General features: G+C 36.6%; 1 protein-coding gene across 2 annotated transcripts in view; it reads left to right on the top strand.

Moving 5' to 3' along the window:
- Positions 1-23,065, top strand: part of URI1 (URI1 prefoldin like chaperone) — a 69,349-nt gene that overhangs the window by 6,658 nt on the left and 39,626 nt on the right. For both annotated transcript variants that reach the window (XM_055412361.2, XM_088830786.1), the window contains exon 2: positions 16,696-16,730. In XM_055412361.2, the coding sequence (XP_055268336.2) occupies positions 16,696-16,730 (35 nt within the window). The remainder of the gene's footprint in view (positions 1-16,695; positions 16,731-23,065) is intronic.

Raw genomic sequence — 23,065 nt, 5'->3', positions numbered from 1 at the left:
CCTGGGTTTGATCCCTGGGTTGGGAAGATCCTCTGGAGAAGGAAATGGCAACCCACCCACTCCAGTACTCTTGCCTGGAAAATCCATCCCATGGATGGAGGATCCCTGGTAGGCTACAGTCCATGGGGTTGCAAAGAGTTGGACACAGCTGAGTGACTAAGCTAAACTTTATGTGTTTGTGGTTTCTCTTTTGCAGGCTGCAGGGTTGTAGTTCGTCTTGCTTCTGGTGTCTGCCCCTTGGTGGGTGATGTTGGTCCAGGGGCCTGTGTTGACTTCCTGATGGGAGGTAGTGGTGTCTGTGCTTTGGTGGGTGGAATTGAGTCTTGTCTCTTGGACCGGCAGGGTTGCATCAGGTGGTGTGTTTTGGAGTGTCTGTGAGCTTAGTACCCTGGAGAAGGAAATGGCAACCCATTCCAGTATTCCTGCCTGGGGAATCTCATGGACAGAGGAGCCGGGAGGGCTGCAGTCCATGGGGTTGCCAAGAATTGAACACGACTGAAGTGACTTGTCAAGAGAACGCACTGGTCATAGCAAACACCCTCTTCCAACAACACAAGAGAACACTCTACACATGGACATCACCAGATGGTCAACACCGAAATCAGATTGATTATATTCTTTGCAGCCAAAGATGGAGAAGCTGTATACAGTTAGCAAAAACAAGACCAGGAGCTGACTGTGTCTCAGATCATGAACTCCTTATTGCCAAATTCAGACTTAAATTGAAGAAAGTAGGGAAAACCACTAGACCATTCAGATATGACCTAAATCAAATCCCTTATGATTATACAGTGGAAGTGAGAAATGGATTTAAGGGACTAGATCGTATAGATAGAGTGCCTGATGAACTATGGACGGAGGTTCGTGACATTGTACAGGAGACAGGGACCAAGACCATCCCCATGGAAAAGAAATGCAAAAATCAAAATGGCTGTCTGAGGAGGCCTTACAAATAGCTGTCAAAAGAGAAGCGAAAAGCAAAGGAGAAAAGGAAAGATATAAGCATCTGAATGCAGAGTTCCAAAGAATAGCAAGGAGAGATAAGAAAGCCTTCCTCAGTGATCAATGCCAAGAAATAGAGGAAAACAACAGAATAGGAAAAACAAGAGATCTCTTCAAGAAAATTAGAGATTCCAAGGGAAGATTTCATGCAAAGATGGGCTCGATAAAGGACAGAAATGGTATGGACCTAACAGAAGCAGAAGATATTAAGACGAGGTGGCAAGAATACACAGAAGAACTGTACAAAAAAGATCTTCACGACCAAGATAGTCACGATAGCGTGATCACTGACCTAGAGCCAGACATCTTGGAATGTGAAGTCAAGTGGGCCTTAGAAAGCATCACTACGAACAAAGCTAGTGGAGGTGATGGAATTCCAGTTGAGCTATTTCAAATCTTGCAAGATGATGCTGTGAAAGTGCTGCACTCAATATGCCAGCAAATTAGGAAAACTCAGCAGTGGCCACAGGACTGGAAAAGGTCAGTCTTCATTCCAATCCCAAAGAAAGGGAATGCCAAAGAATGCTCAAACTACTGCACAATTGCACTCCTCTCACATGCGAGTAAAGTCATGCTCAAAATTCTCCAAGCCAGGCTTCAGCAGTATGTGAACCGTGAACTCCCAGATGTTCAAACAGGTTTTAGAAAAGGCAGAGGCACCAGAGATCACATTGCCAACATCCGCTGGATCATGGAGAAAGCAAGAGAGTTCCAGAAAAACAACTATTTCTGCTTCATTGACTATGCCAAAGCCTTTGACTGTGTGGATCACAATAAACTGTGGAAAGTTCTGAAAGAGATGGGAATCCCAGACCACCTGACCTGCCTCTTGCGAAACCTGTATGCAGGTCAGAAAGCAACAGTTAGAACTGGACATGGAACAACAGACTGGTTCCAAATAGGAAGAGGAGTACGTCAAGGCTGTATATTGTCACCTTGCTTATTTAACTTACATGCAGAGTACATCATGAGGAACGCTGGGCTGGAAGAAGCACAAGCTGGAGTCAAGATTGCCGGGAGAAATATCAATAACCTCAGATATGCAGATGACACCACCCTTATGGCAGAAAGTGAAGAGGAACTAAAACGCCTCTTGAGGAAAGTGAAAGAGGAGAGTGAAAAGGTTGGCTTGAAGCTCAACATTCAGAAAACGAAGATCATGGCATCTGGTCCCATCACTTCATGGGAAATAGATGGAAAAACAGTGGAAACAGTGTCAGACTTTATTTTTTGGGGCTCCAAAATCACTGCAGATGCTGATTGCAGCCATGAAATTAAAAGACGCTTACTCCTTGGAAAGAAAGTTATGACCAACCTTGATAGTATATTAAAAAGCAGAGACGTTACTTTGCCAACAAAGGTCCGTCTAGTCAAGGCTCTTGTTTTTCCCGTTGTCATGTATGGATGTGAGAGTTGGACTGTGAAGAAAACTGATGGCCGAAGAATTGATGCTTTTGAACTGTGGTGTTGGAGAAGACTCTTGAGAGTCCCTTGGACTGCAAGGAGATCCAACCAGTCCATTCTAAAGGAGATCAATCCTGGGTGTTCATTGGAAGGACTGATGCTAAAGCTGAAACTGCAATATTTTGGCCACCTCATGCGATGAGTTGACTCACTGGAAAAGACTGATGCTGGGAAAGGTTGGGGGCGGGAAGAGAAGGGGACGACAGAGAATGAGATGGCTGGATGGCATCACCAACTCTGTGTACATGAGTTTGAGTGAACTCCGGGAGTTGGTGATGGACAGGGAGGCCTGGCGTGCTGTGGTTCATGGGATCGCGGAGAGTCAGACACGACTGAGCGACTGAACTGAACTGGACTGAAGTGACTTAGCACACATGCACGGGAGCTTAGTACGACTTTAGGCAGCCTGTCTGCTGATCGATGGGACTGTGTTCCTGTCTTGCTGGTTGTTTGGCATAAAGTGTCTGGCACTGGAGCCTACAGGCAGTTGGATGGAGCTGGGTGATGGAGGTCTCTGGGAGAGCTCACACTGATTAATATTTCCTTGGGCCAGGAATGTTCTGGTGGTCCAACGTTTTGGACTCAGTGCCCTTTGTGTGCCACTCATCAATGGCACCTTGCTTCCGTAGCGGCCTGTATTTCTCCCGAAAACTTTCCTGGCTGTGAAGCTCCTTACTCCTGTCCCTTCAGGCTCTATTTTCACAACCAACAGCTGTCCACTTTCCAAACCCCACTTCCCTGCACCCTGCCCCTGGCTGCAGCAGAAGATACATGACTGAGGCTAGGGTGTACAGGGCTGTAACATGGACCATGCCTGCAGTTCTTACTAGTGTCTTGGCTTCCATAGACTGGTTGCTGCATTCTCCTCTGATCCCTTAAAGTTTCCCTTTTGCCCCAGCTCATATCCCCGCCACGAATGGGCTTTTCTGAGTGCATGAACCTTTCCTCACCGTAAGTTCGTAAGTTCGTTCTCTGCCAGGGGTGCAGTTCCTTCCCCTTTCCTCTTTTCTTTATTTCCTGTTTATTTATTTTTCCAATTTTTATTCATTTTATTTTTTATTTTATGTTTCTTTAGTCTTTTTATCATCCTGTGAGGCTGCATGGGATTTCTCTTATCCTTTTATGTGTTTGAGGTCATCTGCTAGTGTTTAGCAGGTGCTCTGAGAATTGTGCCACATGTAAATATATTCTTGATGTGCTTGTGAAGAGAGGCGAATTCCATGTCTTGCATTTTTGCTATCTTGCCTCCTTCCCCAATTGTTGAAACTTGAGAAAGTTTATCTAGGGTACTGTTACCTGAAGACTCATAATCTAAGACTTATTTTACATTTATATTTTCACCATCATCTGTGTCTGTTTGTGCTATCCAATATGATGGCCACCAACTACATGTGACTGTTAAATTTAAAATTCAAATTAAGTAAAATTAAAAAAAATTTTTAGTTATGAAGCTACATTTCAAGTGTTCAGTAGCCACATGTGGCTATTGGCTATTGTGTTGGACAGTGTGGAGTTGGGAGATTTCCATCGTAATAGAAAATTCTGTTGGACAGTGCTGGTGAAGAAAGCTGCTCTGTTTTTTATTCCTATTGTAATCTGTTTATTAATGGTGAAGTGTCTTTCTCTGTTACTTATCTTCTCTTTACTATTATGGACAGAAAACAAAAATTTCTGAATTGTCAACTGTGTTTGAAAGCTAAATACCCTAAATGTGTTTCTGTTTTTTATAAAAAAAAAAAAAAATCCCTTTTAAAAAAATCCTAATACATTACAGCTTAAAGTATCCCATTTAATGTATAGATTTGGTCATTGTTTCTTGTTTGGTTTCCTGATGTTTGTGAATTGAGTACTATTAAAGAGTTATAGAAAATGAATGCTTTTCCCCAAAGAACAAAAAGACAAAACCGAGTTATGTGCCAGGCACTGTCCTAGATACAGTGATACACAGGGTTTCTCTTTTCCCCTCAAGGGACTTACAGATTTGTTTGCAGACATTTTAACAGAAAGCTTAATGTAGTGTGATAATTGTTCTCCTTCTAATTCTTTGCTTTTCAACCTGCTGTAAACTATTTTCTGCCTCTGTCTTGTCTTTGAAATTATTCTATCTAAAGTTCACTTGCCAAACTCAGTGGACCCTTTCTCAGATCCTAGCCTTACTTGACCTCTTTGCTTTATTTGAAACTTTAATTGTTCCCTGGGAAACTCTTGAAATTCTCTGTACCGTAGGAACTTTTGTGACTTTTCTTTTTTTCTGGCTCTGCCTTTCTCTGGGCCTACTTAAGTGTCTTTAGTGTCTTCATCGAATGCTTAAATGTTGATAATCCCTATACTTCTCATTATTGACAGCTGTGTTTTCTCACGTCCTCAAATACTCCTATATGCCAGGCCTCTTCCAGATCTGTTAACTGTTGGGCAGCTTAACTTGGATGGCCCACAAGCAGCTCAGTCTCATTTACTAATATTAATTTATCATCTTTGTCCCTAATGTTGGGACATAGGGACCATACTCATCCTGATTCTGGGCAGCATTATTCAAACCAGAATCTTTTCAGCTTGCCCTGAATCGTCTTCGATTTACTAAATCTTGTCAGTTCTTTCTTTTTTAAAAACTTATTTTACTTTTTGGCTGCATCTCATAGCTTGCAGAATCTTAGTTCCCCATCCAGAGATTGCAGCCAGGCCACTGTGGTGGAAGTGGCAAGTCCTAACCACTGGACCGGCTAGGAGTTCCCTGTCAGTTTTTTCTGTATGATCTATACCTTCTATCTTAAGACACCCACTAACTTGTCTTAATTAAATCCTTATTTGAAAAATGATATGTGGGATTTTTCTGTTAACTGTTGGCATTTTTTAATATTGTCAGTCTTTACCTCATTGTGTTTTTATTTTTACACTTCTAATTTGTGAACGTGTATATCTCTAGCCTTTAAATTTTCTCATCTGCCACTTGGAGTTTGTTTGCTCATTTTGCCACAGATTTTCCACTTGTCACATTTGTTATTGTTCCTTTATCTCTTTCTTTTGTGTTACTAAAATATTTAATTATATTTAAAATTCTTTTAGCTTTGTAGTTATACGGTTTCTATTTTCATTTTAGTTACTATCCTAGAAATTATAGTATCTCTTATTGCAGTCTACCATAAATTAGTAGGAAATTTTTCACAAAATCTTCTGAAATTTTGCCACTTAGGAAATTATTCAGAAATCTTTTGATGGCTTAATTTCATGAACCCTCCCTCATTTGTGCTGTTGTCATATATTTTACTTTTGTATGTTTTTTAAAAATTCACCTCATCCCCCCAAATTAAGATCCTTGTTGATATTCTATTGTAATTTTTATTTAGTTCTGAGCTGGGAGAGAATTTTTTTCCCCCAGCACTTGAAAGATGCCATTCCATTATCTTTTTGATTTCTTTGGTTTCTTTTAGTCTTCTATTAGTCTTACAGTTTCCTTCACTGAAAATTTTGGGTGTATCTTCCCTCTATGTGCTTTTGGACTTTCCATCTTTGGTTTTTAGGCATTTGATTATGATGTGTAGTTTTGATTTTCCTTATGTGTAGATTTGGTTTGCCTGCTTTCAATATGGAGTTTATTAAATCTATAATTTGATGACTTGTCAGTTTAGAAAATTCTTGTCTCCTCTTCTGGATGCTGGTTTTATGTCCCTGTCTTCTTCACTTTTTGTACTCTGAATATATATATTAGACATTTTCACTGTCTCATATGTCTTAACTCTCCTTTGTGTATTTCCTTGCTTCCTCTTGATCTTTATGACTTTATGGATACCTTCTTCTGACATCTATTCCTGTTTACTAATCTTGTTCTTACAGATCTAATCTACTGGTAAATTACTTTACTAAATGCTTAATCTCAGTTATAGTATTTCTTTCTAGAATTTGTTTTGACATTTCTTTAATAAATTTGAGGCCCTATATTGACATCTTCAACATTCCCTCTGTTTTCATGAATATGTTAATCATAAAAGTGTGTCTTTTAACTGCAGTATATAAATTAAATGAAGCTATATTTCTGTTTATTTCTTCTCTTGATTTCTCATCTGCTGTTCTGTTTTCATAGACTGCCTTGTAATTTTTGATTGGATGTCAGACAGTATAGTGAAAATATCCTAGGCTACTGATGCTGTTACCATCCTTCAAAGAGAGATAAATTTTTTTTTAAGCAGCCAGAGTACTAGTGGACCAGCACAGTTCCATTGAGAGTTAGTTTTGGATTTTATTAGGGCTGGCCTGTTTCATTTTTGCTCCTGTTTCTACCATGAAGTCGTTGCTAGCTTCTAAGTCATGGTTCTAATTCTATATAGGGTATGGTGTTTTGTTTCTGTGGCTGTGTATCATATTGGTTTGTAATTTTCTTTCCTTGATGTCCATGTTGGGTTTTGGTTTCAGAATCATGCTGACCTCATAAAACAACTATCATTTTTGTATATTCTGTAAAAAGACTTTGTGTGTTATTGGTATGATTCTTTGTTAAATATTTGGACTAATTTTCCGGTGAGACTGTCTAGGCCTTGTATGGATATTTTAAAATTCACAAATATCTGTAGGTTTGGTAGTGATGTTCTCTTTTAAATTTCTGTTATTTGCAGTTCATGTGTGTCTTTTTTCTTCTTGATATATCTTCCTAGGGATTTATTAGTCCTAATCTGTCTTTCTAAAGAACCAGTTTTTTACTTTATTGATTTTTCTTTTGTAAGTTTAATTTTCATTGGTTTCTGCTTTTATATTTTTCTTTTAAAAATTTCTCATTGGCTATAATTTTTCCTAGCTTCTTCAGACAAAAGCTGTTAGAGACACAAAAATCAGAGATTTTACTATTCTTTCTTTACCGTATATATTTTTTGAGTTTTAAAATTTTCTCTAATAATTACCTTAGGCACCCCACACATTTTGAATGTTATTTTCATCATTAATTAGTTAAAAATATTTTCTAATTCTTATTGAGATGTATTGACCTGGGAATTACTTAGAAAATGTTCCTTAATTTCTAAACACTGAGTATTTTTTACTTTTCTTTTTTTATGTCATATTTAATTCTGTTCTGATTAGAAACTTAAGACTTGCTGTATGGCCTGGTGTATGATCTGTTTTTGATTACTTTCCATTAATTATTCGGAAAGAATATGGATTTTGCAGTTTTGAGTTCCATAGTTCAAGTTGATCGTATGTGGTATACAATTATTTGATATACTTGTTAATTTTTGTTTGTTTTCTAGTTCTATCAGTTATGAAGAGATAAGGAGAATCTCCACTGTGGTTATAGATTTATCCTTTTCTCAGCCTTTGCTTTATACATTTTAAAGTTATGTTATTTGGTGCATACAAATTTAAGATTCTTAATAGCTTCCTGATCAGGGGACATTTTTATCATTCTGAAGTATTTTATCTCTAGTGATATTTCTTGCCTTCAGGTATTCTTTATTGACTACTGTACTGATACGGCTACATTAGCATATTTTACTTTTGTTTCTTTTCATGATAAATTTTTTCATCTTTTAATTTTAGTCTGTGTACAAAGTGCGTAAGTCTGTTCTTATAACAGCATTTAGTTGTGGTTTTAAGAATTCAGTCTGGACATCTTTCTCTTTTGTGTAGGATGTTTAGTCATCCTAAACTGGCTTATTTCACTTAGACTCATGCCTTCAAGGTTGATCCATATTACAGCATATGTCAGAATTTCCTTTTAAATGCTGAATAATATTCCATTGCATGTATGTTGTACATTTTGTTATTTATTCATCCATCCGTGGACATGGGTTGATTTCAATTTTTGGCTGCTGTGAACAAGTGTACAGATATCTGTTTTGTGTCTTTGCTTTCAATGCGTTTGGGTATATACCCAGAAGTGGAATTGCTGGATTATATGGTAATTCTGTGTTTCATTTTTGAGAAACCACCATACTATTTTCCAGTGGCTGTTCTGTTTTACATTCCCGTCAACAGTACACACGACTTGAAGTGTTCCAAGTTTTTCTGCATCCTTGCCAACACATCTTATTTTCTTATTTTTTAAAAATATTCTAGTGAGTGTAAGGGTCTTCCTAGGTGGCGCTAGTGGTAAAGAGCCCACCTGCCAGTGCAGGAGATATGAGAGACACGAATTTGATCCCTGGTTTGAGAAGATCCCCTAAATGAGGGCTTGGCAGCCCACCCCAGGATTGCCTGGAGAATCCCGTGGACAGAGGAGCCTTATGGGCTGCAGTCCATAGGGTCACAAAGGCTGGGGTGACTTAGCACACAGCAGGTGTGAAGTTTGTCTGTTTGACCCACTTTTCTGCTTTTCCTCTCTGTTTTTTCACTTTGTGGTACACCTTCCTTTGATTTAATCAGACGTACCCTGTTTTCTCCCTTCGGGTAACTCCTTCAGAAATACATTCTTTTTTGCTGTGGTACCGTAGTACTCTTATTTTATGTAGATGTTGGCACTAATTGTATTATATATTTATACTGTGCTTTTTTACTAGAGAAATTATTCCTAGAGATTGCAACATATATTCATTTATTCATCTCACTTCTTGCATTACTACTTCCATTCATTTTAATTCTATGTGTTTTAAATACCACAATACAGTATTTAAGTGTTCTGTGATCAGTTATCCTTACCTTGACAAAATTACCTGTGTAGTTGCTTTTTAGTTCTTTCTGAATTTCTGTTGCTCCAAATAGCTTCTTGTAGTGGTTCTTTTTGCCCGTATAATATGTCTTTATTGAAATAGAGTTGACATACACCATTGTGTAAGTTTCAGGTATACAGTGTGTTGTTTTGATACATTTATGTGTTGCATGGTGATTACAACTTTAGCCTCAGCTAACTCCTCTGTCACATCACATATTTACCTGTAGGATTTCTTCCAGTAAAAATCTGCTGGTGCAGAACTTCTGTGGGAAAATATTTTTACTTTTCCTTCATGTTGGAGGATCTGTCTGCTCTGTATATAATTTATAAATTTTCAGTTATTTTTTACCGAAACTTTATCCCATTTTTCCAGTTTCTATCATTGTTTTCATTGAAGTTATCTCATTTTAACTCTTCTTACTGCTGCTTTGAAGGTTCTGTATCTCCTCCCTGCTCTTTCTCCCCTATGCTGATTGTAAAATTTTCTCTTTTTCTATGATTTTCATCAGTGGAACTATATTGTGCCTTCATATAATTTTTCTTTTTTTAATTTCTCTTGCTTGAAATTCTTAGAACTTCTTAAATCTGTTGGTTAATACCTTCCTCTTATATTTATAAAATCTTGTAGAGGTTTGTTGTTCAGATCTGTTCTCTCTTTAGATCTTCAATTATAGTGTTTCATATGTCTCTAATTGGTCTTTTCTGTTTTTTCCACTTTGTTTTGTAATCTCTGGGCTTTTATTATGGTATTTTTTTTATTGACATGTCATCCAGTTCAGAATTCTGACTTTTGTGTTAATCTCCTGTTAACACTATTTATTGAACTCATTTTAGATGTTTCAGTTAAAGGTTATCCTTTTGATTCTTTTCTTGTATAGATACTAATTGTCTAGGGAAATATGGCATCTTTTCATGTATGTATTCGGTCTTTTCCACTGTTTTCTTGAACATATTAATAATTATATTTTAATGTCTTAGTTGATTAACTTGAATATGTAGACTGCTTATTTGGTTCTCTTTTGTGTTGTTTTTCTTCTTTTTGAGGTTTGCTCATATGGTCCTATTTCTTGGTAATGTAGTTATTTTTAATTAAATGATAGAAATGTAAATGCTCCTGAAGTATTTACAATTAAATGTTAATTCAGTTAATATTTTAGAGTCTTTAAAATTATGGTTACTCCTGAAGAGTGTGTCTTCCTCTGGAAAAGTTTCACCCTTTCTTCACTAGGTTGATAAAGTAGGAGTTGGGACACCTCAGTTCAGGCAGGTACTGAATGGAGTGCAGGTTGGGTTTTGTTTTTTGTAAGAATCTTTGATTCTTCCTTGGCTTTTCTTCTGAAAACCTAGTTTGTTCACCAGACTTCTTCCCTTAAAGTCTCCTGAACTCTTAAGTTTTGTTTCATCAGTTCCCTGAGTTCTGCTTTTCAGACTTTCCGTTTTTTGACTGTTTCAACTTCAGAAGTTCATACATGCCATGAGAGGAAAAGAGAGCCATATGCTTAAGATCTCTTGTGTCTCTGATTTTGTTACTACAGCCTTCTCAGACTGCTTTAAACTTCTGCTCAGGACAAAGTATAATTCTCAGCCTCTTCACTGTGCTTCGAGTTGTCCAAGAAAAGAGCATTAACTTAATGCTCCATAGATATTTCCTGAGTTTAGTCCCTCTTGTTCCAACTGCTTGGGCTATTCTTAGGTGCCTTCTAAGAGATGATTTTGTGCTCATCTGGCTTTGCCAAACCAGTTTTCAGAGGAATTACTAGTGTGTTATACGCTTTTGTCCCAACTTGGAGGTTAGTTACATAGCTACTTGCAAGTGATGTAGTTTTAATTTTGCTCTAGTCACTGTTAGTGTTTCTTTAAAATAAAAATGTACTTCTTTAATTGGTGCAAGGACCTTTCAATTTGACTTCTTTTTTACTTGTCAAGATATTTTCCCCCCATCATTCTATTATTTCTGCTTCCTTGGTGGCTCAGATGGTCAAGAATCCACCTGCAATGTGGGAGACCTGGGTTTGATCCTGGGTTGGGAAGATCCTCTGGAGGAGGAAATGACAACCCACTCTAGTATTCTTGCCTGGAGAATTCCCCTGGATGGAGGAGCCTAGTGGGCTCCAGTCCATGGGGTTGCCAAGAGTTGTACACGTCTGAGTGACTAAGCACAGCTACTGTTTCTGTTCTTGAATGAATGGCTTGTTTTCTTGGAGATCTTCACAGGCATGCTCTCATTTTAATCTATGTAGCTGGCTTGCTTACGAAGTTTTCTTAATCAGTTATAAACCACAGAAATGCTTGGACGAAAGTTTGGAAAGTACTATAAAAAGTTAGGAAGAACTCAGGGATAGGATTATTTTGTGTGTGTGTGTTTCTCTTTCTTGTACATTTATGTCATTACTTTGTAGGGGAACTTTGTTAGATTTAGCTTGTGCAAATCCCTTTGTGGTCACCTTTTCTGGTCCAGAATCTGTAATCACCTCAGTTTTTCTTTGAGTCCAGAGTAAATTTGATTGGTTCAATTTGTGTGGATCCTCTCCATTTACACTGGCTCCAGATGGAGAAATGGGGTTCTCTGCCTGTTGCAGATGAGAGGAGGGTGAAGTTTTAGAAAGTAAGGTGTGGGAATGGAGAAGAAATGATTGATATCTCTGATAAAACAATAGATAGGCAAGCTGCAATTCAGACAGTATTTCACATTCAGAAATACAGGTCACCATTTTATATCTGCAATTCAGAAGTCTTAAAAACTGAAAACAAAGTTATTCCTAAGTTTCTGCCATATTCATTTGTTGATGAAACAGATTTGGGTGAGGTATTTTATTCTACTTTGAATATTCATGTTTCCCTGAAAATGTCACTATATTTGATACAGGGTGGTGTTCTACTACTTTAAGATATAACTTGACTAAATTATGAAAAGTTCTAAATTGAGAAACATCTTCCCCGGAGATTTTTGGCTGAGTGATTGTAGATCTGTCCTGCTTTAAAAGGACTTGTTGACACACGTCAGCACTTACTATGTGGCGCATGCGTACATTGGTGAGTAAAGGAGACCTGCCCGCATCCCATTGACCCCTCGTCTGGTGCAGTTAGTTTCCTGGGTTTTGGAAAAAACACTGAAGTGTTTTAACAGCAGCTTATAATTAGTGTTAACTTTTGATAGTAGTTCTATTGTTTTCACTTTTTAGCATATTTAAAAATAAATTTGTTTAAAATTTTTATACAGAAACAGTTTATTATAGTCTGTTACTGCTTATTGCTATTTCTTTGTTAGAAACCCATAGTCATTTCTAACCTTTGCAGAGAGGCTTATTTAGAAGACTTATAATATTTTACCAGTTTTCTTTACGTGTACTTCTTATATATTTTGGTAATGGCATTTATGCATCTATTAATTGACAGTATGTCCTTTAAGAAATTATTCTCAGCCATTTAAGTAGCTGCCGGATAATGGTGCATGTCCACTATCTATTGGATTTAGTCACCATAGATTAATTTTTTTCCTTTTTAACTCAGTAGCTTTAAAAGCCAAAATTATGTGATCTTTTTTGAAGACATAGTCTAGCAAGAGAAGCAAATCATATCAATGTAGAAAGCACTGATTAGTATAATCCTCAGATTGTTATTTTATACATTAACCTGCAAAGGGGGAATATGAAATTGCAGGGCAGTGAGAGAAATTTTAGAAGTAAAGTGAAGCATTTTTGAGAGAAACTTCATTTAAGACTTATGCAAACTTACCCTTTAGCCTTTCTATTCTAATCTAGTTTTAATGTGGTGTTGTTTTTAACATGGAAAACTCATAGGTTGATGCCCCCTTGTGGTCTGTTAACCAAAGCAAATAGCACAGATGGAACTGAGTAATAGAGATCTAAGCCATTCATTCCTTTCTTTATAATAATTTAAAAAAGTGGCTTCTGAGGGAAAAAAGGAAAATATTCCTGTATTCTATATGGTTTACTGATTTTAAAACTTGCCAATTATTTTATAATTGAATGTGTATATATGTTAGCTGGACACTCACCTAAAGAAAAATAGGTTGTTGGGTAGACTGTCATTGTCATCTTGGGCATCTAACTTGATTAGTTGTAAGTGCCTTAAAAATAGATAATAGGGTTGGCCCACTACCCTCTCCCCCCAAAAACATACACACGCACACGCACACGTGTATGTGGGGTTTGGGAAATTTGTTGTTTATATTCATACTGAGTTGCTTGACTTGAGAGGGCCAGAAGTTGTATGAAGCATTGGAAGAAATAAAAATGTTTATTAGTGAGTTGGTTCAGTTAAGCTTATTTGCTTTTCCTAACATTATTGGCAAGGTCTTGTCAGTGTGTGTGGGTGGGTTTGTGGAGGAAGTGAAGAAGTAGCAGTATCAATCACTGTTTTAAGGAAAACTGCAGATACAAAGCAGCTGCTTTTCCTTGTACCCAGTAAGATTTATGATGGTTGAGAACAGTCCAATACAGTGAGTATGGGCTTTGAGATTAGATAGACCTGGCGTTAAAACAGATTTTATCTCTTACCAGTTCTTGGGCAGTTTGTAATACTGAGGAATTTACTCCATCTCTGAACGTAAGTTTCCTCTCTTTAAGAAGTGAAGACTCATTTTATTGAAATGTTTCATCGTATAAAGTCTTGGCATTTACCAGTGTTATCATTACTTCTTAGTTCAGTTCAGTCACTCAGTCGTGTCCAACTCTGCGACTGCAGTACACCAGGCTTCACTGTCCATCACCAGTTCCCGAAGCTTGTGCAAACTCATGTCCATTGAGTCGGTGATGCCATCCAACCATCTCATCCTCTGTCGTCCCTGTTTCCTCCTGCCTTCAGTCTTTCCCAGCATCAGGGTCTTTTCCAAGAAGTCAGTTCTTTGCATCAGGTGGTGTAAGTATGGTAGCTTCAGCTTCGGCATCAGTCCTTCCAGTGAATATTCAGGACTGATTTCCTTTAGGATTGACTGGTTGGATCTCATTGCAGTCCAAGGGACTTCTTAGGAAAAGGGCAATTTTGATTTATAAAGAAAGCGTACCAAAGGATTTTTTTTTTTTAAACAATTGGGCTGTTGATGAAACACTCCTAGTGGTAGATTGAATGTGTCTTAAAAAGTGGTATAGTAATGAAATGTGTTTTGTCGTTTCACTGTGTTTTTCAAAAGTTCATTTTAGGACCAGTCTCACTATCTTATAGTCAGTTTATTTAATAATTAATCTAGTCCATTTCAGAAGAAATAAGGTTAGTTGGCATTACTTTTAACAGAAAAAAGAGACTATAAAACCCCAGCTGAATCATAAGATTTTTCTCCTTTCCACAGATTTCCTTGGCAACTAAGTCATAAAAGGTTACTAATATTTTCTTTTTGAATAAAAGGAGAGAGCTAGAAAGATATCAGTATAAATACAGCCGCTTGGGTTCAAATGCTTGGTGGAATTAGGTGGGCTATAAATCATGTAAACAAAGATTTACCTGTAGACATACCATCAGAAGGCTACGGTATGTACTCATACCTGCCTCTTTCATGTTTTCCTTTATTTCTTGAGTTTCCAGAATATCTAGCCTACATTTGGATAATGTCTAACTGAAGACTCTTGTTCTAACCCCTATATGTAACCAATAAATACTTTTAACGAAGAAAATATTTTGGTGGTGAAAATTTCTCTTGTTAATTGTGAAGTGGATTTTTGTTGTTTTATCCTTTAATATCTGTTTTTTGGGGAAACTTATTTCAGGAAAGAAAAGGGGTGGGGGAAAAATAGCTACAGCAAAATGGAGAGTTAAGATCATAAAGGGTGATGGCAAGAATACATGCCATTCTACCAGGAACTTGTTTTTTAAACATAAAAGGCATATGTGGCAAATTTACATATTTACTAATTAAAAAGGCTTCCTGGAAACATTAAGTAGACTTATCTTCTATAACCTTTAACACTGTCACTAATGGATATTGCATAGAAAATTTCATCGAAGGTCCTTTAAATAATGTAAATGATTATGAATATGTAACTAGTTAATATGCAGCCACGAAAGGATTATCATGTAGAGGTTAATGAACATTCTGCTCTTATGGTTTGCAGGGCTTTTCTTTTTGTGCTTTTGGCTCACTTCATGCTTGGAAACACATGCATTGGGATTGGAAAGCATCCTGACTGTTTTTGGGTCTCTTCTTTTAATGGGGTTGTTAAATAAGAACTTTATGAAAAGGATTTCATGAAGATTTTTTTCTTTTTCAATTTACATTTAATTCTGTTTGTCTATTTTATAATTGCTGTCGAATCAGAAACAGTGAAATGGATTTATGTGGCTTTAGCCTGGTTCTTCCAGATGTAAAGTCAGTCCTCTATTATATGTTATCACTGTTATTAAGTGTTGCTATGTGATTGATACTTATTGAGAGAGCTTTATTCTAAAACCGACTTTTTATGCTGAGTTAATGTGTAGTATGGTTGGATATCTGATTACAACATGTATTTTGGTACAGGATTGCTGCCTTAGTATTTAAAATGTCCTAAAGGAAGATATTTACTTCAGGAATTAAATGTTATAATAGAGGAATTTAGTGACAGGCCAAAAAAAAAAAAAGACTTGTGATTTTTAGATGAAACATGGTGCTTATATAAGATACAATATTGGTATTTAGAACAGTGAGTGAGAACAGTGTTTCAAACTGTAACACTGCTGTCTTTTTCAGGTGGCATTATATTAAGCATAGTAATTTCATCCCTTAGTTTCTTTTCTCTAAAATGGTGCTACAGTATTTGAAATTATTGTTTAAAATTTTGTTATCAATGGGCAGTTTAAAAACATAATTAGTAATCTTTGAAAAGGGTTTTTTTTTTTAAGTTGCTATTCACATGTTCTTCCCCCCCCCGCCCCTTACTGGTTAGTGTTCTTAATTTTTTGAGCATTTTGAGAATCTGTTGAAATATCTCTAAGGAAAACAAGTAAGTTTTATGTTTAATTTCATTGTTTTAGTATTATAAGCATAGCTTAAACTGACTATGAAGTGCTTAAAATTTTATCATAATTCACTAGGGGAACAAAATGGGCCGTTCAGAGCATCTCTTTATCCCAAGTATTTCTTCTTGAAATGTAGTAGAAAAATATCACTGTACTCATTTTTAATGCATCAGGATAAAAATTACAGGTGAAAACATTTGAAGATATACTGACAAAATAAAATACTTTCACTACTGTCATTTTTTTTAAACTGATGAAATGTGGATGTTACATTGGTTTTTTGTTATTTATAACATTTGTGTATTCTGCAAAATATGTAACATTGAAAACAGGCCTGCAGATTGTACAAAATACTAGTTATCTTATATCATATGTCACCTAATAGTTATGAAGTGGGTTTTGTACCTAAGTATGAATCGGAAAGCTGTAATTTGTTCTGCAGTTATCAGCCTGCATTAGAGAGGTATGATAAAGTGTGCTGCTTAAAAACTAACATTCACATCTCTGTGCATTTGACAAATAAAAATGTATATTGAGATGCTTTTAAATCTGTAAAGCCACTACTGTAGTTTTCTGATACAATGATTTTGTAGCTTTGTGCATTGCCCTGTTTTTTCATGAGTAGTTATCTGTTTTCATGACAGGTGGTCACTAACTGCCAAGAGAAAATCCAGCATTGGTGAGTGAAAGATCGTTTTATTACCTTTCTGAAATACTAATGGAGTCACTTATTTGTATTTTAAAAAAGTACAGTTTTTGCCTCCTGTAATTGAATTCTTCTAGTAATCTCCATTTTGAATCCTTTTGGTACTAGTTTATATTGTCTTTAATTGTTTATTGAATTCTGTGTTCCCTGATTTCCTGAAGTTGCATCACCATTTGTGTTTATTTTAATATTTTAATTGCTTTCTTTTTCCCTTCCTTCATTTCTTTTTTTAAAGTTAGAATAATATTACTATTGTTATGAAGTTGAGACTGATGCATTTTTTAACCTGACTAATCAGCTTTATTTTGGGACTTTTTTGTATATGTAGTAGAATAATAACTAGAATCAATTGTTTTAAAATAATGATGGAAATATGTACAGATACATTTTCCCAAAGTTTGAAAAATCTAATTAATTGGCTGCATCTCAGAGCTTGCTTTTAGAGACCACATTTTTTAGAATATAGAGCGAAAGAAAGCATATCTATTTTAATGTGCTAATCTATAGTTAATAGGACAGTGCTTGGTAAATAACACATTACTTGTGTCTTCTGAGGAAAATGCTCAATTTAATGATGAATAAAATCTTATGAGTTGTCATGAGGTATAGCTGTAGATCTTACAGATATCAAATTACAATATATCCATGCTGTGTTTACGAAGATTTTACTGAGAGAACAACAGGAGCTGTCTTGATTATTGTCTGCAGGGTTATTGCAAAATCATGATAACTGCCCCTTTAGTGGTGAGATTAAACCTTTGGTTATACACCATCAAGCATATAATATTTTAAATTTATTTTAAGAGGCTTTTTCTTCATGCCTGAGAGATCTTCAAGGAAATAATTTATAGTTAGTGTATATCAAATGTTTTTTGGTTTAAATGCACATAGGCTGCAAGCAGTGGATAAGGGTAAAAATTGGTGCCATCTGTACACATCATCTTATTAAATTCTGACTTTTGGCTTGCAGAAATAATCTAAAATTAAATAATATCCATTTTATAAATAAAAATTCAGAGACTTCATTAATTTTCAATAAATGCAGAGTTGTAGCTGCATCCACTGGTGGTTTAAGTCTGTCAGTATTTCCATAATGGACCATTTACTTTTCATTTTACGTTTAGTCCAGGTTGAAACTTGAAATGCAAGTACTTGGTCAAAGAATTAATATTTTTCACCTGCTAATTTGGCAAAAGTGATCCATTTTATAAATAATTCCCAGGTGAAGTTTTACAGTATGGATTTTATTGGTTTTGGTAAAGAATTCAGGATATTAGTAGAAGGTTGATTCACTCAGAACAGATACTAATTTATACAATGTGTGAATGACACCTTGCTTCTGGTTTGTGTTTTAAGATTCTTTCCCTTCTAGACTGAGAGTTCTTTAAGGCTAAGGGACATGTTTTCTTCCTTTTATCTATAGCACCTCCTCCTGTGTTTGGCACAGTATAGGCACTTAATAAGTGTTTGAATAAATAAAGACCAAATATTTGATTATTGTATGTATAATGTTTTTACAAGTATCATAGTTTGTACAGCATTTTTAGAAGTACTATATAACATTACCCAAACCTGATGAACATTGATAGACAGAAATGTGTCATTTACATGAGAGCAGATTCATATGAATCTGTCTCAGTTTCCAGATTTTCTGTAGCTCCAAACTACAGAGCTTAGCATATTTGCCTCCACATATTTTAAAGTAATATAGTACCTTATCTACATGTTAAACAATTAAAATAATTTTCCAGTTAATTTGCATTTTCCTCTGAATTATTTTTAATATGGCTCAGGAAACAGACTTTTATGTTTGTTTTTAATGAGGATCTGATATTGCTGGAATCCAAATGGCCAGTGAATTTACCAATTTATTACATTAAAAAACTGAAACCAAGTGTCTCCATTCCTCTGAAAGCCAGGAAATTACTATTTGGGAGTGCTGTGGAATTCTTGTGATGTTTTTATTATCTTAATTCCAGAAACAATGATTGAGTTTCTACCATATGCCAGTATTATACTGCTGTTTGGACTTGAAAGACCCTGCTATGGAGAAATTCAGCAGTCCCCAACCTTTTTGGCACTGGGGATCAGTTTCGTGGAAGACAGTTTTTCCATGTACTAGGGGTAGGAGGAATAGTTTTGGGATGATTCAAGTGCATTACATTTATTGTGTACTTTATTTCTATTATTATTACATTAGTTCCACCACAATTCATCAAGCAGTAGATCTTGGAGGTTAGGTACCCCTGGAGAAATTCATAGTTGGACACTAAACAGGGAAATCACAATAATTTTGTGCTAGTTGGTTAGAGATAGGAAGCAAAACAGAGACAAATTATTTTTAAGGGTGTCTCATGCACTGCTTTTTAAAGCATGTTACTTTTCACTATCCTTTGGTATTCAGTTCAGTTCAGTCGCTCAGTCGTGTCCGACTCTCTGCGACCCCATGAATCACAGCACGCCAGGCCTCCCTGTCCATCACCAACTCCCGGAGTTCACTCAAACTCATGTCCACAGAGTCGGTGATGCCATCCAGCCATCTCATTCTCTGTCGTCCCCTTTTCCTCCCGCCCCCAACCTTTCCTAGCATCAGACTCTTTTCCAGTGAGTCAACTTGTCGCATGAGGTGGCCAAAGTATTGGAGCTTCAGCTTTAGCATCAGTCCTTCCAGTGAACACCCAGGATTGATCTCCTTTAGAATGGACTGGTTGGATCTCCTTGCAGTCCAAGGGACTCTCAAGAGTCTTCTCCAACACCACAGTTCAAAAGCATCAATTCTTCGGCATTATAGTCTAAAATACAATTCATGTAACTAACTTCCCCTTCTTTATGAGTACATACCAATATAATAAGGAGGAGCAAAATATGTGATTTTTTTGAAGTGTTGTCTTAGGCTAGTGATGTTTGTAGTTTTAAAAAATTTTTAAAGGGAAGAGTAATGAATTAGAATATTACCCTTCAAAGATAATCCTATTTTTTTTTAAATGTAGGACATAAAATAAAAATATTTATAGAAAAGAAGGAGTAAAAATGGTCCAGAGCAATGAGATCTGCCCCCAGAAATCTCTTTGAAAAAATTAATTCAGATCCCAGAACTTTGATTTACTTAAAGACGTTTATAGTATTTGTTTAATTAATAACAGATAAACAGGAAATGTTTGAGCCTAATAGTTGAGAATTTGTATAACATTTTTAGAACTAGTAGTGGTTTTCAATTTAGTGAAGATTTAAGAAAAGTTTTAGGTACATCTTTTTTTCCATGTAATTCTTTGTATATAACTCAGGAAATAAGGCATTATAAAATCTATACCCTATTTTCTCATTAAAATGTCAATGTACTTCCTAGTGTTTGATCCACTGGGGGCTGATAACTCTGTTTGTAGATTATATGTAATTTTTTATCCTTTTAATTCTTTCCTAAAGAGCATGGAGGGATTTGGAGGTACAGACCTATGTTGGAATTCTGTCATTTTCTAACTTTGTCACCTTGGATGAATTATGAAGATTCTTAAGTTTTCTTATTGTAAAGGGATTAACTTGGAAGATCAAGTGTGAGATAATGTCTGTAACTATCCAGACTGGCCCTTAATAAATACAGTAACTCTGAAATCTGTTTTGAAAAGTTTTAAACTCATTGTTAGATGAAGAAAGAAGGAAAAATAAAAAACCCTCCAAAGCTTTGTAAATATTCCTGAATATTTTGTGTTCACATCATTATCTTTTATCATGATGGAGAGATGGTTTACTGAGTGGTATTGTTAAGTTTTTACTGTGTTCAAAAAACTTTCAGTATGAAGAGTTTCAAAGGGTGACAGAGTTGTGTACTGAACCCACATGTATCTACCACTCTGCTTCAATGATTGTCAACTCATGGTTTCATCTGAACTGTTTGTTTCCTTTTAAAACAGTGTATCCTACCCTCTTCCCCCACCTCTCAACTATTTTGGCATGAATCTGAAGCATATCATTCCATGTGACCATATTTTAGTATACATCTTAGAGACATAAAGGATTCCATATTAACTTTTTAAATTGTAAGGTAAATATTTGAAATCACGACTCTATACCTGGACATCACCAGGTGGTCAATACTGAAACACATTGATTATATTCTTTGCCACTGAAGATGGAGAAGCTCTATATAGTGAGCAAAAACAAGACTGGGACCTGACTGTGGCTCAGATCATGAACTCCTTACTGCCAAATTCAGACTTAAATTGAAGAAAGTAGGGAAAACTAGACCATTCAGATATGAACTAAATCAGATTCCTTACAATTATTCAGTGGAAGTGACAAATAGATTTACGAGATTAGATTTGATAGACAACAGTGCCTGAAGGCGGAGAAGGCAATGACAAGCCACCCCAGTACTCTTGCCTAGAAAATCCCATGGATAGAGGAGCCTGGTAAGCTGCAGTCCGTGGGGTTGCTGGGTGTCGGACATGACTGAGTGACTTCACTTTCACTTTTCACTTTCACGCATTGGAGAAGAAAATGGCAACCCACTCCAGTGTTCTTGCCTGGAGAATCCCAGGGACGGGGGAGCCTGGTGGGCTTCCATCTATGGGGTCACACAGAGTCAGACACGACTGAAGTGACTTAGCAGTAGCAGCAGCAGTGCCTGAAGAACTGTGGACTGAGGTTCGTGACGTTGCACAGGAGGAGGTGATCAAGAATATCCCCAAGAAAAAGAAATGTAAAAAGACAAAATGGTTGCCTGAGGAGGCCTTACAAATAGCTGAGAAAAGAAGAGAAGTGAAAGGCAAAGGAGAAAAGGAAAGATATACCCATCTGAATGCAGAGTTCCAAAGAATAGCAAGGAGAGATAAGAAAGCCTTCCTCAGTGATCAGTGCAAAGAAATAGAGGAAAACATTAGAATGGGAAAGACTAGAGATCTCTTCAAGAAAATTACAGATACCAAGGGAACATTTTTTGCAAAGATGGGCACAGTAAAGGACAGAAACGGTATGGACCTAACAGAAGTAGAAGATATTAAGAAGAGGTGGCAAGAATACACATTTTCATGACCCAGATAACCACATTGGTGTGATCACTCACCTAGAGCCAGACATCCTGAAATGTGAAGTCAAGTGGGCCTTAGGAAGCATCTGTATGAACAAAGCTAGTGGAATTGATGGAATTCCAGCTGATATATTTCAAATCCTAAAAGATGATGCTGTGAAAGTGCTGCATTCAGTATACCAGAAAATTTGGAAACTTCAGCAGTGGCCACAGCACTGGAAAAGGTCAGTTTTCATTCCTAAGAATCCCTAAGAAAGGCAATGCCAAAGAATGCTCAAACTACCACACAATTGCACTCATCTCACATGCTAGTAAAGTAATGCTCAAAATTCTCCAAGCCAGGCTTCAACAGTATGTGAACAACTTCCAGATGTTCAAGCTGGTTTTAGAAAAGGCAGAGGAACCAGAGATCAAATTGCCAACCTCTGCTGGATCATTGATAAAGCAAGAGAGTTCCAGAAAAATATCTACTTCTGCTTCATTGACTGAGCTAAAGCTTTTGATGGTGTGGATCACAACAAACTGTGGAAAATTCTTAGAGATGGGAATAGCAGACCACCTGACCTGCCTTCTAAGAAATCTGTATACAGGTCAAGAAGCAAAAGTTAGATACGGAACAACCGACTGGTTCCAAATTTAGAAAGGAGTATGTCAAGACTGTATATTGTCACCCTGCTTATTTAACTTATATGTAGAGTACATCGTGCGAAATGCCAGGCTGGATGAAGCATAAACTGGAATCAAGATTGCTGGGAGAAATATCAATAACTTCAGATAGGCAAATAACACCACCATTGTGGCAGAAAGCAAAGAGGAATTAAAGAGCCTCTTGATGAAAGAGGAGAGTGAAAAAGTTGGCTTAAAAGTCAACATTCAAAAAATGAAGATCATGGCATCTGGTCCCATCACTTCATGGCAAATAGATGGGGAAACAATGGAAACAGTGGGAGACTTTATTTTCTTGGGCTCCAAAATCACTGCAGATGTTGACTGCAGCCATGAAATTAAAACATGCTTGTGCCTTTGAAGAAGAGCTGTGACAAACCTAGACAGCATATTAAAAGGCAGAGACATTACTTTGCCAACTAAGGTTCGTCTGGTCAAGGCTATGGTTTTTCCAGTAGTCATGTATGGATGTGAGAGTTGGACTATAAAGGAAGCTCAGCACTGAACAACTGATACTTTTGAATTGTGGTGTTGGAGAAGACTCTTGAGAGTCCCAAGGAGATCAAACCAGTCAACCTAAAGGAAACCAGTACTGAATATTCATTGGAAGGACTGATGC

This window comes from Moschus berezovskii, chromosome 22 (assembly GCF_049115385.1).
Source record: "Moschus berezovskii isolate FMDL1 chromosome 22, NW_MosBer_1.0, whole genome shotgun sequence".
NCBI lineage: Eukaryota > Metazoa > Chordata > Mammalia > Artiodactyla > Moschidae > Moschus > Moschus berezovskii.
Note: the sequence above shows the minus strand (reverse complement) of the source record. Positions and strands in the feature narration are given on the sequence as shown.